Consider the following 17,689-nt stretch of genomic DNA (forward strand, 5'->3'; position numbering starts at 1 on the left):
CTCAGGGGTGTTAAGAGTGCACTGTGCACCGGTGCCCACAGTGCACTCGTATTTCCGTGGTTCTGATGTGCTGCGCCATGGAATCCACTCAGTTCAGTACACTCCATTATCCCTTTCCACCCCCTGGCTGGGGGCAGGGCCCCTCTAATTGTTGCCTCTGTTGTTCTCCTCCTGTGAATCATGATCATGGTCCTTTCAGCCTTTGCTGTGCCCCACAGATATTAAAAGAACCTCCTCTGCCTCCTATAAATCAGAGCGAGACACATGTAAATACGCTTTGGTTCATATTTGTGTTCCATTTCTGTGACCTTATCCACTTATAAGTGCTATGGAGGCATTCTGCAAGACTAGAAATGCAGACGGGATGGAATATAGTCAGAGCAAAACGTGGCCCGTGCCAGAAATAACAGTCAAAATCCATTCTATCTCATCGGTCAAAGTCATTGTACAGTTTATACTGAAACCTAAATGTCCATATCATGTATGAACAATCTCAGCAATTGTAGACAACAAACAACACAAGAGTTTCCTTTTGAACTTCTTGCCATTCCTCCTGGCTCAAATCAGTTCCTCATTCCAACCAGAGCTCAATACCTTGACTTGGGTTTTCCATATTGCTGCCTGGAGGCCTCGACAGATCTGAAATGGGCTGCATTTGAAGTGAACTGGTGGGCAGAAGGGAAAATAGATAGTCTTTCCGTGTGGGTCTGCATATGGGAACGGGCAATAAAGACTGCTACCCGAGTCTTTCCTCAGGGCGGAGAACACACGTCTGTCCATATGTTTCTGGAAGGGCAGTAGATTACTTCTTGCACCGCAGGCTTATTTTCTGGAAACAGTTTCTCTTGTTTGCTTCAGTTTTTATTTGTTTGTTTGTTTGCTTTGGCTGGTTGGTTTGTTTGTTTTTTTAAAGTAGGACAGCAGCTTGTCTACAGCAGGTATGGACCAAGTTTTTGTGTCTTCTGTCACAGTGGATGAAGGATTATCTGCTGGCCCTAAATGCTGGGCACAGCTGACCTAAACAAGAGGTTTAAAATGCCGTGTAGTCAGTGACGGGGGATGCAGGTGATCTGCAGGGCAGAGAACAAAAATATTAGATCGAGTAAATTAGAGAGTAGCCTCCTGGTCATTTGTTTTCAAGAAAGACAGTCAGAACTCGAGCAGAAGCAGGCTTCATAGGGATGCAGAGCACAGAAATCCTGTGCTGTGAGAAGGAAGATGGCTGAGTCTAGCAAACAAAGCCTGACACGCAGGTGAGGTGAGGTGAGGCGAGGTCTGAGGTGCAATACGGTGGCTTCCATCAATCGTGTGTGTTCTCCACACAGCCAGGGGAGTGAAACTGCTATTTAAATTGAAGGACAGTGCTCCACAATTGCCACAACAGGATAAGCTGCCACTGATTAAACTTGGGGGATGAGGAGTAATGGCCTAAAAGATGAACATAGGAAGTTCCATACTAACATGTGGAAGACCTTCTGTACGGTAAGGGTGACGGAGCGCTGGCACAGGTTGCCCTGAGAGGCTGAGGAGTCTCCTTCTATGGAGATATCCAAGGCCTGGCAGGATGCCTACCTGAGTAGGGTATCCCGCTGTAGCAGGGGGGCCGGACTGGATGATCTCTTGAGGTCCATTCCAACCCCTGTGATTCTGTGAAGATTTTAGCCTGCCAAGAGATGCAGACCTGGAACTATGTTGTGGTTTTGTGATTTTTGTTGTCAGTATTCCACATCAGAACATCATGTGGACCAGTGGGAGTTAACGAGTTAATGTTCTGGTTCCGTTTACTGCTGTGGACTCTTTGAGCATCCTGATGGGAGGGGAGGGGACGGCATCCCCGGACGAGCTGGCGGGCAGAGGCAGCGGGGTGGAGCTGCGGACACGACCCGGAGCGGCTGCCTCTCCCCATCTGGCCCGGCTCCGCCGTCTCGGCTCGCCGCAGAGAAAGCACGTGCTTTCCCTCGCACTATCGTGGTTTGACTCTCATTTCTTGATACTCTTGTCTCTCTCGTTTTGTTTGGTTTAGTTAGATTCAGTAAATTACCCTTCCTCCTGAGATCGTTGTCGTTGTGTTTTCTTTCTGTTAAAACTACCGGCTAGCTCTCTGCCCTTCCGCCTCTCCCGGAGCGCACGTGGCCCGGGGCCGGCCGGGTCGCGGCAAACCGTTCGTGCCTTTTTTTTTTCCTCTCTTCTTCCCGGGTCCTGTGCCCCCTGTCACGGACTTATATCTAAGGATAACCCGTGACAAACTAGCTACAGAAGAATAGTGCAGTGAGAGAGAGCACAGAAGAAGGGAACTATTTCTCTTCTGAGCACGAAATAGTTGACATAAAGCTTGATATAAAACGTTAAAATGCAGCTGTCTCCAGAACTCGAAAAGGGTCTTGCTGGTTCTGGCCAGTGCTGCCATTTCTGTGTTTTCAGTGTTTTCCCCATTATTTAAATACATTAAATAAACGTCAGAGATTTAAATCAATATGAGCATGTTGCTTTACTGCTGCAAATTGCTTTGCTTGTTGCTTTACTGCCTGCCCAGAGAGGTGGTGGAGTCGCCATCCCTGGCAGTGTTCAAGAGGCGTCTGGATGAGGCGCTGTGAGATATGGGTTAGTGCTTGTGGTAGCAGTGGTCATGAGAAGACAGTTGGACTAGGTGATCTTATAGGTCGTTTCCAACCTTGTGATTCTGTGATTCTATGATTCTGTGATTCTGTGAAATACATGCATTTTGTGAAACACACCAGAGCAGAACAAGGAAGCCACGGGTTTCCAGTAATGGAAAGGATGGTCTTCAGATCCTGCTGATGTGACTTGGCCAGTTTTTTCTGAGGAAAACCAGTCCTACGGAAAACCTGGCCAGTTGCCCAGCAGCTGTCACGTATCTTTCTGAAGAAGGCATTTACTTTCACACCGCATCAAGTGTTCCACCCCAATCATATCTCTCCATATTTGAATTTTCCATTACAGTAGCTAACAACGCCACAAAGTGGGTCAGCAGCGTCTACTTCGTCGGCTTTGAGTTCAGCTACAAACAGTTGAATGGAACAGCAATTTAGCACAGGCCTGCACATAAAGCTATAACCAGAAAATGACATGCATCATCAAAATTTCATCATCAAAATTTCTTATTAGAGGCACCACTTTTTAAAATATTTTCTTATGAGACAGTGTGTCTTTGTGTGACAGGCTTGTGGCTAGAGGTTTTACACGTCAGCAAGCTCACATATGGTGGATAAAAAATGATTTAGGCACTCAGGTTATACAGAACCGAGAAAAGATTGCTATTGCATCCTCATTCACCAAAAAAAACCAAAAAAACAAACCAGAAACCCCAAACTCCCTACAAATTATAGCCATCTAGTTTTCAAGCAGACCATCTGAAAATATGAAAAATTGTCCCAACCCAGGCAAACTACAATCCAAAGAACCAGAGTTTATGTATGTTCTGCAAAGTTACCAGATCTTCAGTTAAAATCTTTCATTATTCTCTTCTGCTCATTTTGTGGCTCTGTAAGGCTTCTTAAGCCTTAATATCAGTATTAGCCGTTCCGTTTAACTTGATTTCTATGTCTGTATGAGGTGCGGTGAAGACAAGTATCAAAGCCGACTTAATGGCATTGCGGCAGTCCTGCCCAGGTGGCATCAAGAGAAGGCCAAATCTCTAAAAGACCGCGTTCCCCAGATGGGTATTGTTTAGAGATTATAAAACAAAAGAAGAAGAAGAAAAAAAATTATCTGATCAATTGCAGGGAAATGCCTTCCTGGAGTGCGGTGTTCCCAATTATTTGACAGTGTATTGTCAGCTAAACAGAAATAAGGGCACGGAACTGTATCTCCTGTGTGAAGCTTATCATTTCCATCTTTATGATTCAGAAATCATAAGGACCTTGGAGCTCACAAGCGTGTGAGCTGACAGCGAGTCTTCGTCTTCCTCCTCTGTCCTGCTGCAGCCATCTCTGGCCTCAGTAGAAACAGGAAAGCCTGGGCAGTCCAGCTGCTCTCAGGCCCACTTCCAAAGCTTTCTGGATAAGCAGGCGCACACATCCCCTCCCCCTGGGGAGTCTGGTCTACGCCATTGCAACCGGGGGCCCGGAACCAGCCCCGCCCGGGCGGGGCAGCGGATCACAGTGGGGCCCTTTGTGACCCGTCCCTGTGACACCCAGGCATAGCCGGCACCGACACGGCGGCCCCGCAGTGTCCGGCAGGACAGCGAGGCGACAGGGCAGGAGTGTGCGGGTCTGGCGAGGAGCCCCCGAGCGCAGCCCACGTCGTTTCACTCTACCCTTGGCAGTCCCACGGCTGCCCCCTCCCCACCCTCAGCCCTCACTGCACGAGATGGTGAGGAAACCTCCTAAACGACCCAGGGTGGCCTGGGCTGAGAGTAGGGCTCCCCAGGAGAGAAGACCTTCACCGGAGCCCTACCAGGTGACTGAGGTGCAGCCACTGTATGCTGGTGAGTGAGGGTCCCCAGCAGGGTGGGCAGGGCTGGGGCAGTGAGTGCCCCCTGCTCGACACCAGGGCCCCTTGTCCTGACAGGCACGGGCAGGCTGTGTCAGGGGAGCGGGCCCAGGGCTGGAGCGGGCAGAGCTCCTTCCTTTGCTTGTGCCTGCCTTTGGCCCCTCTACAGCGCTGCTCACTCTCTTCCTTGGTTAGATGATGACTGGCTGCCTGTTTATGAAATGGAAAAGGAGGCCATAGATTGCATTGAAGCCTACGTCATCAGCGAGGAAAAGGTAATAGCAGCCATCTCCGTCTTGGCTGTGCCTGCATCTCCAGATGGTCTTTCTGGCTCTGCCTTCAGGCTGCAGGAGGGCTGCTGGCTGGGCAGAGCGGCTGCTGCCCTGCGGGCCTGCCACACTGCGCCACACCCTGCAACACTCGGTCCCTCTGACCGTGGCGCTCTGTGCTCATACTCCTTGGTCTCTTGTGTGCCTGCCAGGATCTGGTGCAGAAGATGCAGTTCCTGAACTGCATCTGCTCACTGTGCAGCACCGCTGGAAAGACGGGCTTGACAGACAGCCTGGATGTCTTCTGCTTCCTAAACAATCTGACAGAGAACATTGAGGTGAGGGGACATGGCACCCAGGAATCTGCGCCCTGTGAGGGGCACAGGGCAAGGGGAGAGGGAGGCAGGGAAATTGTGCACGGACACCGATGTGCCCCAGATGGGACTCCAGGTGTTGCTGAGACCTCAGCAGTGGAGGTGGAAAGCAGCATCTGGGTGCCCGTGTTGGTCAAGGGGCACTGGGGCTACTCAGGCCCTACCAGCCGGTGCCGGGTTTGCTGGTGCTGGGTGCTGGTGGCTGCCAGGTGCCATCCCGGTTGTGCTTTGCAGGCTCTACTGTGCGAGGAGCCCAAGGAGCAGCTGAACACTGCCCTGAGATACCACTGCATGAATGCTATTGCTGCCTTGAGGTACCTGCCCAGCCCCTGGTTTTGCCAGCACATCCCCAGGGCTCGATCCTGGTGGCCCTGACACAGCTCTCCGCTGGGTCTTGGCTCTTGCCCCAGAGCTGGTGGCATCAGGACTGTCCTCTGACCCAGGCCAGCCCCGTGGAGGAGGAGGTGCCTCCTGGCAGGGCTCCCCATCCATCCCAGCACCGAGGCACTGCTCCTAACATCAAGGTCTCCCTACTTGCAGTGAAGTGAACGCAATTGCAGAAGACGAAATGCTACATCTCTTAAACGTGTGCTGCAGTGTCATCTTCTACCTTCCTCCAAGGAGGGAATTGAACATTTGCCTCTACAACCATGTACGTACCAGTAGGTGCAACTACTGAACCTCAGGCCTCTGGGCTGCTCCCTGGATTCTTTGTGTCCAGAGGTTAAGAAAGATCCTTGCAGGGCAGGCTCCCGCCCTTGCTGCCCCTCACTCCTTACCTCTCACGCCCTGGGCCCGGCAACACTCTGTGCTTGAAGCCTGGTCTGTGCACAGCAGCTTTGCGGCTCTGCAGCCCCTGGGTGTGAGTGTCCTTCCTTGGCAGCCAGAGGGGTTCACAGCAGTCTCCTGGTGGTGAGAGCGACCTCTGAAAGACTTCCACAAAACCCACTGTTCTCTTTGCAGACCCTGAATGCTATGGACAACATGCTGCAGATTATGCTAGACAGCCATCCCAGCCATCCCATCAGCAGCGTCAATAATTGGCTGCAGAGTATCTTGGAGGTCTGTCTGTTGTAGAGCTCTGCCCCCAGAGGTCCCTTTGGTAGAATTTGAGCCCTCTCCTTGGAAACGGCACTGGCAGCAGCTGGAGCCGGCAAGCGGCCCCAGTGGCAGTAGCCCCAAGATGGGCTTGGCTCGAGCTCAGGGTGCCTGAGTCTGGATGGATGCCGTGGTTCCAGCCAGGAGCTCGGCAGACCTGCTTCTGCTGGAGTGGGCATCAGCAGTCCCAGCTAACCAGCAGCTCCTCTCCTCACAGTTGCTGCTGTCCTTCACCTTCTCCGGGGCCAGAATTGTGCGTGAGAGGGCTATGAAGCAGGTCTGGAAGCTTTGCGGTTTCATGGCCAGCACTTTCAGGCAGCAGGTAAGGAGACGTGAACATTCCAGCCTGCTCCCTCTTCCTCTTTTTGCATCCCAGAGCTGCCTCTACAGCTTAGGGGTATCTGAGAGACAAGCTTGGGCACTGAGAGACAAGGTGGGGGCCCTCAGCATGTTTCTGCCCTGAAGCAAGTGTCTTCTTTGGCCCTTTTCCTCTCGTCTTCTCCCTCCACACTATGTTCTCACACTCAGTCTGACTTGTCTTCCCTCCCTTTTCTCCCTCCTACCATAGCTGCTTAGAAGATTCCTCCGCACTCCTCAGATTACAGGCATCGTCCTCATAACCCTTGATAAGACCATTGCTGACTGCAGCTCTGAGGACAAGGAGTATGCCAGGATTATACTGGATATGGTTTTGAAAGACCCTGGCACCTGGCTAACAGAAGTAAGCACTCAGATGCTCTTGGGCATCCGTAGCCACTTTGAGTCAAGCCAGAGCACTGGGAAGAGCAGTAATCTCAGTGGCAGCAGGGCAAATCTCCTTCTGTCTCCTTCTCCTTCTGTCCTCCCAACAGGTGCCAGAGATTCTGGGGTACCTCTGCAGAAAGCTGAAAAGCAGCAGCACATCAGTTCAGGCAATCCTCCCATCACTGCTTGACGTGCTGGCATGCCAGTTTCCCAGAGATGTGTTAACAAGCGTATTGACCCACCTACCACACAGTGACAGGTACCAGCCCTGACAACCCCCGAGGAGCAGGCGCTCCATCACACTGTGCTTTCCAGTGCCAGTGGACCCCTCAGGGCTGCAGCAGCTCACACCCACCAAGGCAGCCCACAGCCTCTCGTCAGGCTCCTGCCCTGCCCCTCGGGGAAGGCCACCTCAGCCCCTCCTGCTTGCCCAGGCCGGGTCCTCAGACCTCCTCAAGCACGCGAGGTGTCAGAGCCAGGGCTGCAGCACAGCCTGGGGCCTGCTGGTTCTGCCTGAGCCATGGCGCTGTGGCTGAGGCAGCCCTGTTGACACAGCATTGCTCCCTCTTTGCAGCGCTACCCTGGAGATCTGGAAGATGGTGCTTACCATGCCGGAATCTTCAGAGAAAATCTTGGATGAACTGCGCTGCCTTCTCCAGGACGAAGAGCCATGCACGATCATCACAGTGGGGCTGGGCTTCCTTCGTCTGACTGTGAGTTACACGGACAAGGCATCGTGCTGTCCTTCAGGGCTCTCTTTGCCCAGCTCCCTGCCTCCCGCTGCCTTCCTCCCCAGGCTGGAAACTTGGGGCAGGGCAGAGGCAGAGTTGAGGCTGTGGCTTAGGCTAGGGAGAGGCATGGCCTCCGCAAGGCTGAGTAGGCTGCAGGGCCAGAGAGGGAAAGTTCCCGTGGCCACCCATGTATGGTGCCATTTTTGTGCCAGCTTCTCAAAGGTCGATTGCTCTTCAAAGGCGTGAGAGCAAGAGTCTGTGCTGGTCCGAGGGCAGGAGGAGCAAGCCTTGTGCCTGGCAGCACAGCTTGGTTGTTCTCGGTGATGTGAGGCCTCCGTGCAGGGGCCCAGCCTGGCCGCTGTGCAAAGCTTCTTCTACCAAGGCTTACTTTCAGACCCTCCAGTGCTCCCTTTTCTACCAGCAGCAGCAGGCACTCTCTCCAGGTGCCACAGCAGAAATGCGGACACCAAATGGGCAGTGAGTGCCCTGAAGTCATTGCTGAGGGCCAGCCCTGTCTCAGCTGTGGTGTGGTGCCTGGGAAGCTCTGCTTCGACCTGGTGGGGTGGCTGGGGAAGCACTTGAGGCACAGGCACCCCGTGCTGGAAACCTGTTGCACTGCTTTGTGCATGGCCGCACAGCGCCTTTGTGCAGAATGTGACTCTGAAGCATCTACTTTTGCATCAGCCATGCCAACGATATGCTCTTCCCTCCACTGCTGTTTGTGATCTGAAGCCATCTGAAACCAGCAAAGAGCAATGGGCAGGGCAGCAATAGCGGTGGCTGGGGTGCAATTGGCTGCAGTGACAGCAGCATTCTCCCCGTGTTCTTGCAACAGGTGCCAGAGATTCTGGGGTCCATCCAGAGAAGCCTGGAAAGGAGCAGCAAATCACCTCAAAAGACGCTCTTCTCACTGCTTGACAGTCTGACCATCCAGTTTCCCAGAGAGGTCCTGAGGAGTGTTTTGATCGACCTTCCCCAGTGTGAAAGGTACCAGCCCAGACAGCCCCGTGTGTTTGTTCCCTGAGAAGAGCAGGGCTCAGAGACGCTCCTGCTGCCAGAGCCAAGGAAAGCTGCAGGACACCCCCGAGGAGCAGGCGCTCCATCGCACTGTGCTTTCCAGCGCACTGTGCTTTCCTCAGGGCTGCAGCAGCTCACACCCACCAAGGCAGCCCACAGCCTCTCGTCAGGCTTCTGCTCTGCCCCTCGGGGAAGGCCACCTCAGCCCCTCCTGCTTGCCCAGGCCGGGCCACCAGACCTCCCCAAGCACGCGGGGTGGCAGGGCCCGGGCTGAAGCACAGCCTGGGGCCTGCTGGGCCTGCGTGAGCCATGGCGCTGTGGCGGAGGCAGCCCTGCTGACACAGCATTGCTCTTTGCAGCGCTACCCTGGAGATGTGGAACAGTGTGCTTCCCATGCTGGAATCTTCAGAGAGGATCTTGGATGAACTCAGCAATGTTCTCCAGGACCAACAGTTGTGTGAGATATTTAATGTCACCACAGCGGAGTTGGGCCTCCTCCGCTTCACTGTGAGTAACTGGACAAGGCACCGTGCTGTCCTTCGGGGCTCTCTTTGCCCAGCTCCCCGCCTTCCCCTGCCTTGCTCCCCAGACTGGAAACCTGAGACAGGGCTGTTGCAGCAACAGAGCCACGGCTGGGGCTGGGGAGAGCCATTGCCTCCATGCAGGCTGAGCTGGCTTTAGTGCCTGTGGCCACCCTCGGCTGGTGCCTCTCTTGTGCCAGCTCCTGCTCCTCAAAGGCTTCTGAAGGCCAGAGGGCAGGAGGAGCAGGCCAGAAAGTCATCCTGCATAGTGCTAGGCCTGGGGCACAGAGGGATGGTGGAGCCCTCCAAAGGCGCTGCTGCCCCAGGCCACGCTGTGTCTCCCAGTGCCCAGCCCTGAGCTGCAAGAAGAGCCAGGAGCTGCAGGGTGCAGGGAGTCCTGCTGCCTCTGCCTGGCTCTCACTGCTTGCCTTTGTTTCAGGTGATGCACCCTACTGAAGAGATGCTGAAAGAGCTGTGTAAGCCTGCAGTCCTGCAGAGGCTTCTGAACATTGAAAGCCTGCCACTGCTCTGTCTGGTGCTCAGAGGCCTGGTCCTGCTGTCCAAGAGATCTGAGATGGTGAGCAGGACCTAGTCAAATTAAGCCCTCCTGTTGAGGAGCCTGGCGCTGGAGTGGAGGGCAACACTGTGCCTTGGGGTTGCCTGAGACTCAGGAGTCGGGGTGATGGCCTGGTGGGGCCTGGTGGCTGCCTGGGGAGATTTCCAGGAGCTTTCCAGATGGGTTACCTGGGGGCCTGTTGGAAAAGGCGGTGGCCGAGCAGGGGCCATGGCGTTCTTGCTCACCTGCCCTCCTTCTCCTGTCTTCCCCATCGCTATAAGTGCACGCCTGCCCAGAGTCTGCCGCTGCCATTCCTGTGGCAGCTACCAGCAAGCAAAGCGTGTAGCTGGTGCTCTGTAATCAGAGGTTTTAGGCCAGGGTGGCCACTGTCCTTTTGGTGAGAAGGAAATCTGTGTTTTGTACAGGCAAGTGTCATACGAGCCCTGCTTCCAGACATCATGGAGACCCAGCAGTTTGCCAACACGCCCATTACTCTGAAGGTGCTGAACATCTTCAGAAATGTAGTGCGCCACCTGGAGAAGAGGCATGCCAGTCCCATTGCTCTGGAGCTGGCTGAGAAGATTCTGCCTCTTTTTAATCATGTAAGTCTGCCGTGGGAGGCTGATCTCCGTGGGTGGGTGCTCGACCAGAGGGCGTTCTCCTTTCTTTGCTTCTCCAGCTCTCGAGAATGAGATGTCTTCTGGGCTCTGCAGCCCAGCAGGCCTTGTCCTTGGCAGCGTAGCTTGGTTGTTCCTCGTGATGTGAGGCCCCTGTGCTGGGGCCCAGCCTGGCTGCTGTGCTAAGCATCTTCTGCCAAAGGGTACTTTCAGACCCGCCAGTGCTCCCTCCTCTACCCGTGCCAGGCATTCTCTCCAGGAGCCACAGCAGGGAGCTGGAGGCTGAGTGGGCAGTGTGTGCCTTGGAGGCACTGCCGAGGACCAGCCCTGTCTCCTTGACAAGATTTTCTTGAGGAGCGCTGCTTTGACCTGCTGGGGGGCCTGGGGGCACAGGCACCTTGTGCTGGAAACCTGTTGCACTGCTTTGCACGACTGCACAGCGCCATGGTGCAGAATGTGACTGCAAAGCATCTCCTTTCACATCAGCCACGCCTCCGCTCGTGCTCGCCATGGGCAGTGAGAGTGCGTTGCTGAGGTCTGCGTGTTCCCCCTCAGGTGTCAAGTGAAGTGCGAGAAGGCTCCATCCGCCTCTTCAAAGATACGATGGACGCTGTGCTGTGGTATAAGAAGGGAAACATGAAGAAGGCTGTGCGCAGGGCCCTGCTGCCTCTGCTATTTCAGATGAGTGACGAGACCCCGAGAGTAGCACAGGTACAAATTACAGACCTGACCAAAATGCAGGCAAGGATGTGCTGACACCTCAGCGGTGGCAGCGATGGTCTGGGAATTGAGAGCGAGTTCAGCAAGAACTCAGACGCTGGGAAGCGTGTCTGTGGTGCCATCTCCCTGCATCTATTGTTGTGTAGGCATCTGGGGAAGCACTCGTGGCTTGTGCAGAATTCCTGAAGTGGAAGGAGCTCAAGCACCGGGCCCGGCAGGAGTACATAGCAGCGATCAGGAGGTGTTTGGTAAGGACACAGCCCCCACCTTTTTGCTGGGGGAAAGGGGATGCTGGCAGGAGGGGTTGCACCTGCATCTGGGGAGGCTCTGCAAGTCCCATGCCTTTCTGCTCTTCTCCAGCTGCACCAGGACAAGAGGACAGTGGAGGAATACCTGTGGCAGAGCCTGCCATACCTGAAGGATTCTCAGACCTCCTTGCGATGCGAAGCTGTCAAATTCATCAGTGAGCCCAACCCCTGAGTCCCTTTTTGGGCCCTGCCCTAGCAGCAAGGCGTAGCCCTGCGGCCCCCGGATACAGCCTGCTCGTGCTAGTAGCCCCAATGGGTGCCTTGCTCAGGTGCCCCCTCGGGCACCATCCCTGCCTGCAGCACGGGAGGGGATCAACTGGGCTGGCTGGGCTGCAGTTTGTGCTCTGGGGAGTGTGTTGGAGAGTGGGCGTCTGACGGGAGCTCTTTCCCTAGGGCTGGCTGTGCAGCAATCTGGGGAACAAAGTGAGGAAATGCTGAATGAAATCTGCAGTGGTGAGTGAGGGCAGTGCTGCGTGTGCTGGGGCGGGGGGCAGGGGGCTGAGCTTGGGCAGCATGCAGCTGTGCCTTGCTCTGCTGCAAGGAAATGCTGCAGGGACAGAGGAGCATTCCTGGGGCAGGTAGGGCACTCCTGAGCAGTGGCTTCCAGCTGATCCCTCAGTCTCACATGCTACTCTGGGCCTGGAAGAGCAATGAGTCGCGATGGTACGGTCAGGAGGTGCTGGTGGGTTTCATCTCTGTTCTGTTTCCTTCTGTTGCAGCCTTTCAGCCTTTGGAAGATGACATCTGTCTGGCAGTCCGTTCCCTGGCAGCCGACACAATACAGATGCTGAGACATCAAAGGCAGCAGGAGGCATCAGGACGGAGCAGGCTCGCAGCACTCTGCTGCTGCCCCTGCATAACCACCTGAAATGTAATTCTAGAACAGTGACATTGCCATGACACGCATTCCTGTCATGCAAGACAGACCCCCTTAACAACGCAAGGAGTCCAGGAGCTCCTTGACAGACATCTTGAAACAAAGAACAGGAACCTGCTGGTTGAACTGGGTCTGTAGTTAGTGACTGACTACGGCGAAAAGTACACCAGAAAGCCTTTGTGAAGAAGACTTGGAGAAGACCTCTGCCTGTGACCACCAGAGAGCAGAACGCATGCATGCAGAGGCGGAACATATCATAATGATTTCCCCGACCTAATTGGAACATTATGACGACATCTTGGAACTGTTCAAGCAAGCTCAACCCACCTGTTGTGTCATCTTACCTATATGTATGATTTGGTGTGATAAATAAGCAACCAACAAGTGTTTCGTTGTGCGAGTTAGGAGTCATCACCCTCGCACCCGGCACCATAATAAACATACCTACTATATAACTTTACATGCCTTATGGAGTTTGATTTTGTATGTCACATCTGTCCTTACAAAGAAGACTCGGATTGCAAAGCCATTCCCTTGGTGTCCTCCCGAGTTGAGCTTATGTGCAAGGTTTCTGTAGCGGTGGGCTGTAGGAGTGCATCCTCAGCACGTCTGCTGACGATACTCAGCTGGGAAATGCTGTTGATTCTCTCCAGGGGGACCAGAGGCCTCGGGTGGAGATACAGATCCTTTGGAGAACTGGACACTCAGCAACAGCATGCAGTTCCACTGAAAAAAAAAAAAAAAAAAATCCCAAACCGGCATTCATCATTCCTAAGAACCTCGTGGCCTTTCTTCAAACTCTGTCAAGGCCACTACGCCCTCCGTGTACAAAATAAGACTAACTTCATGGGTGGACACGTACGCAGCCCTGAACAAGATACCTGCTCATTTTGCTGGGCCTGTGACAGATACAAAGCAAGAAAGTAATGGTTCTCCTAGCTTCTTGCAAAGCTGAAGTGCTGGGAAGCAAAGCTTCTGCTTCTCAGTTGTGCTGTGTGCCTGAGCATGAGCGTCATGTGGAATAAGACAAATGGGTTTGTATTTCAAGGGGAAAAAAAACATCTTTTCTTTTCTTATATCTGGGAGACCCAGAAATCCAGACTCAGAGCTCTATCTCTGGTTTTCAGTTTGCATTTCAAAACGGGGCAAAGAATGATTCTGCAAACCTTCTTTGCTGACATACAACTCTTAAAATAACAGTAATATTATTTTTACTACTAATGAAATCAACAAAACGGAGGTTGAGTAAATGCGTAGGGAGAAGAGTCACTTGAGGAAATTTCTCATATGAACTGATTTGGTACTCTGGTGGGAAGGCCCTTGTGCACAAGAACTGAGGAAGGAGAGACTGAGTTGGAATACTACAGGCACTGGTAAAGAAATAGAAAGCAGGAGATACAGGAGAGCAAGGAGTTTGGATGGCATCGTGGGCCGCCTACATGGTAAATGGTCAGGCTTTTGCATATAGATGGCATTTGCTTGGCTATAAAGAATAGAGAGGGAAGGGGTTGGCAGGCTGTAGATGCGACTGCCTAAGCAAAGACTGCCATCAGAGATACACGGAGCTGCACAATTTACCAAACGAGCAAACACAGCATGCATTCAATTGAAGGGCAAGATTTTGCTAAGCTCTCATCTACCTGTGGCAATAACCTACTTTGTAACAGAAATCCTCGCTCTGTGTCCTTGAGCTACTGACTTTCCTACTACTCATCCTGACTTTTTCTTCCTGCATAACCTTGTGAAATAATCCCTTCCTTTTGGCACTCTGAGTTTTCTGTCTCAATAGCAAATCTCCATAGTATGACAAGGTTGCTAGCAAAAGCTTTTGGACAAGAGCAGTCCAAAGACCAGATGTTAAAAACAGCGTCTTCCTAACGGATGGTGCTCTGTCATCAAAACAGGGGTCCTGGTGGCCGAGAAGCTGGACATGAGCCAGCAGTGTGCACTTGCAGGCCAGAAGGCCAACTGTGTTCTGGGCTGCATTAAGAAAGGGGTGGCCAGCAGGGAGAGGGAGGTGATTGTCCCCCTCTGCTCACATCTTGTGAGGCTCCATCTGCAGTTCTGCATCCAGACAAAGGACCCCCAGTACAGGAGGGACGTGGAGTTCTTGGAGCGGGTCCAGAGGAGGGCCACTGAGACGATCAGAGGGCTGGAGCACTTCTCATATGAGGAAAGGTTGAGGGAACTGGGCTCCTCTTGCGGAAGTGGGTTTTCATGTCACTTCTTCGTATCTCCTTCATGCTCATGTAACTAACTCCACAACGTACTGTGTAATCAATGCAAGTCACTTACTCCAAGTGGCACTGGTGGCATGATGGGTGGAGGGAACCTTCCCTTTAAACACTTAGCACCGGCAGTCGAGGTGCTAAAAGGACCTGCGTATCAGTACTATTGATTACTCTGGGAGCAGCTCAAACCCACTCCTTTTCAGTCATACTATAATGCTCTTCAGAGCCTGTGAGTGCTCGACTCCAGAATGCAAGAGGACGGCCTCAGGTATCTCCTGCGGCCTCTCTCCAGCAGCAGTCTAGAGGATGTTTTTTACATCATGTCCCATCCTTACTGGCCCCACGGTCACAGCTCTGCCTATCTCCTGTTTAATTTGCTCAAAAGCCTGCTGCTGACTGGGGCCCCACCTAAAATTCTTCTTCTTCTGCATCACCTGATGAAGAGGTCTTACAGTGAGGCTATAGTTCAGAACACGCATTCTCCAAAAGCCCACTGTGCCCAGAAGAGATCACGGCTCTTTCTTACAAGAGCGGGGAGACACAGCTGTAATCTTGTTGACCGCATCTGCTGGGATGTGACAATGCCCGTCTTGCCAAGTTACGCCTAAGAACTGAATTTCCTGTGCGGGTCCCTTCACTTTGCTTCGCTTAATAGCAAAACCAGCTCATAGAACAATCTGTGCTGCTTAACATCTTCTGTCTACAGCAGCTGTTCCAAAGGCCCACCAGTACCCGCTGGGCTCCATAAAACATCCCCTTCTGAGGAAATCAATACCAAGTATCCACAGAGCGCCTGCGCCAGTTTCAATAGAGTGCTTTTGCCAGTCTTTACCAGTGAGGCTTATTTTGGCCTCCAACACAGTCAACTCTTGGGAGCCCCCAGTCACTCCAGAAATATAAATTACTGCTGTGCCTTTGTGACTCAGGGGTGTTAAGAGTGCACTGTGCACCGGTGCCCACAGTGCACTCGTATTTCCGTGGTTCTGATGTGCTGCGCCATGGAATCCACTCAGTTCAGTACACTCCATTATCCCTTTCCACCCCCTGGCTGGGGGCAGGGCCCCTCTAATTGTTGCCTCTGTTGTTCTCCTCCTGTGAATCATGATCATGGTCCTTTCAGCCTTTGCTGTGCCCCACAGATATTAAAAGAACCTCCTCTGCCTCCTATAAATCGGAGCGAGACACATGTAAATACGCTTTGGTTCATGTTTGTGTTCCATTTCTGTGACCTTATCCACTTATAAGTGCTATGGAGGCATTCTGCAAGACTAGAAATGCAGACGGGATGGAATATAGTCAGAGCAAAACGTGGCCCGTGCCAGAAATAACAGTCAAAATCCATTCTATCTCATCGGTCAAAGTCATTGTACAGTTTATACTGAAACCTAAATGTCCATATCATGTATGAACAATCTCAGCAATTGTAGACAACAAACAACACAAGAGTTTCCTTTTGAACTTCTTGCCATTCCTCCTGGCTCAAATCAGTTCCTCATTCCAACCAGAGCTCAATACCTTGACTTGGGTTTTCCATATTGCTGCCTGGAGGCCTCGACAGATCTGAAATGGGCTGCATTTGAAGTGAACTGGTGGGCAGAAGGGAAAATAGATAGTCTTTCCGTGTGGGTCTGCATATGGGAACGGGCAATAAAGACTGCTACCCGAGTCTTTCCTCAGGGCGGAGAACACACGTCTGTCCATATGTTTCTGGAAGGGCAGTAGATTACTTCTTGCACCGCAGGCTTATTTTCTGGAAACAGTTTCTCTTGTTTGCTTCAGTTTTTATTTGTTTGTTTGTTTGCTTTGGCTGGTTGGTTTGTTTGTTTTTTTAAAGTAGGACAGCAGCTTGTCTACAGCAGGTATGGACCAAGTTTTTGTGTCTTCTGTCACAGTGGATGAAGGATTATCTGCTGGCCCTAAATGCTGGGCACAGCTGACCTAAACAAGAGGTTTAAAATGCCGTGTAGTCAGTGACGGGGGATGCAGGTGATCTGCAGGGCAGAGAACAAAAATATTAGATCGAGTAAATTAGAGAGTAGCCTCCTGGTCATTTGTTTTCAAGAAAGACAGTCAGAACTCGAGCAGAAGCAGGCTTCATAGGGATGCAGAGCACAGAAATCCTGTGCTGTGAGAAGGAAGATGGCTGAGTCTAGCAAACAAAGCCTGACACGCAGGTGAGGTGAGGTGAGGCGAGGTCTGAGGTGCAATACGGTGGCTTCCATCAATCGTGTGTGTTCTCCACACAGCCAGGGGAGTGAAACTGCTATTTAAATTGAAGGACAGTGCTCCACAATTGCCACAACAGGATAAGCTGCCACTGATTAAACTTGGGGGATGAGGAGTAATGGCCTAAAAGATGAACATAGGAAGTTCCATACTAACATGTGGAAGACCTTCTGTACGGTAAGGGTGACGGAGCGCTGGCACAGGTTGCCCTGAGAGGCTGAGGAGTCTCCTTCTATGGAGATATCCAAGGCCTGGCAGGATGCCTACCTGAGTAGGGTATCCCGCTGTAGCAGGGGGGCCGGACTGGATGATCTCTTGAGGTCCATTCCAACCCCTGTGATTCTGTGAAGATTTTAGCCTGCCAAGAGATGCAGACCTGGAACTATGTTGTGGTTTTGTGATTTTTGTTGTCAGTATTCCACATCAGAACATCATGTGGACCAGTGGGAGTTAACGAGTTAATGTTCTGGTTCCGTTTACTGCTGTGGACTCTTTGAGCATCCTGATGGGAGGGGAGGGGACGGCATCCCCGGACGAGCTGGCGGGCAGAGGCAGCGGGGTGGAGCTGCGGACACGACCCGGAGCGGCTGCCTCTCCCCATCTGGCCCGGCTCCGCCGTCTCGGCTCGCCGCAGAGAAAGCACGTGCTTTCCCTCGCACTATCGTGGTTTGACTCTCATTTCTTGATACTCTTGTCTCTCTCGTTTTGTTTGGTTTAGTTAGATTCAGTAAATTACCCTTCCTCCTGAGATCGTTGTCGTTGTGTTTTCTTTCTGTTAAAACTACCGGCTAGCTCTCTGCCCTTCCGCCTCTCCCGGAGCGCACGTGGCCCGGGGCCGGCCGGGTCGCGGCAAACCGTTCGTGCCTTTTTTTTTTCCTCTCTTCTTCCCGGGTCCTGTGCCCCCTGTCACGGACTTATATCTAAGGATAACCCGTGACAAACTAGCTA

At 52.6% G+C, this 17,689-nt stretch overlaps 1 protein-coding gene across 2 annotated transcripts; it reads left to right on the forward strand.

The window, feature by feature from the left end:
* Nucleotides 1-4,136: 4,136 nt before the first annotated feature.
* LOC149912876 (maestro heat-like repeat-containing protein family member 7) lies at nt 4,137-15,300 on the forward strand. 2 transcript variants are annotated; one of them, XM_090131724.1, is made up of 19 exons: nt 4,137-4,447; nt 4,648-4,727; nt 4,934-5,059; nt 5,330-5,409; nt 5,636-5,747; nt 6,059-6,157; nt 6,411-6,515; nt 6,762-6,914; nt 7,045-7,196; nt 7,512-7,650; nt 8,504-8,655; nt 9,045-9,192; nt 9,646-9,783; nt 10,188-10,364; nt 10,935-11,090; nt 11,246-11,347; nt 11,460-11,562; nt 11,801-11,860; nt 12,127-15,300. In XM_090131724.1, exons 1-19 carry the CDS (start codon nt 4,330-4,332, stop codon nt 12,273-12,275), a joined length of 2,349 nt encoding a protein of 782 aa, XP_089987850.1. In that variant the 5' UTR covers nt 4,137-4,329; the 3' UTR covers nt 12,276-15,300. The 2 variants fall into 2 exon arrangements, with proteins under 2 accessions (XP_089987850.1, XP_089987849.1); XM_090131723.1 differs by having other exon boundaries at nt 4,934-5,409.
* The last annotated feature ends 2,389 nt before the right edge of the window (nt 15,301-17,689 follow it).

This window comes from Phasianus colchicus, chromosome Z (assembly GCF_987193195.1).
Source record: "Phasianus colchicus chromosome Z, bPhaCol1.hap1.1, whole genome shotgun sequence".
NCBI classification, from domain to species: Eukaryota; Metazoa; Chordata; class Aves; order Galliformes; family Phasianidae; genus Phasianus; species Phasianus colchicus.

Bases quoted from the DNA above. Each gene is read 5' to 3' on its own strand.
- LOC149912876 (XM_090131723.1), top strand. From the start codon at position 4,330: ATGGTGAGGAAACCTCCTAAACGACCCAGGGTGGCCTGGGCTGAGAGT. The intron at 4,728-4,933 runs GTAATAGCAGCC...TGTGCCTGCCAG, and splicing joins ACGTCATCAGCGAGGAAAAG to GATCTGGTGCAGAAGATGCA. The intron at 6,516-6,761 runs GTAAGGAGACGT...CTCCTACCATAG, and splicing joins CCAGCACTTTCAGGCAGCAG to CTGCTTAGAAGATTCCTCCG.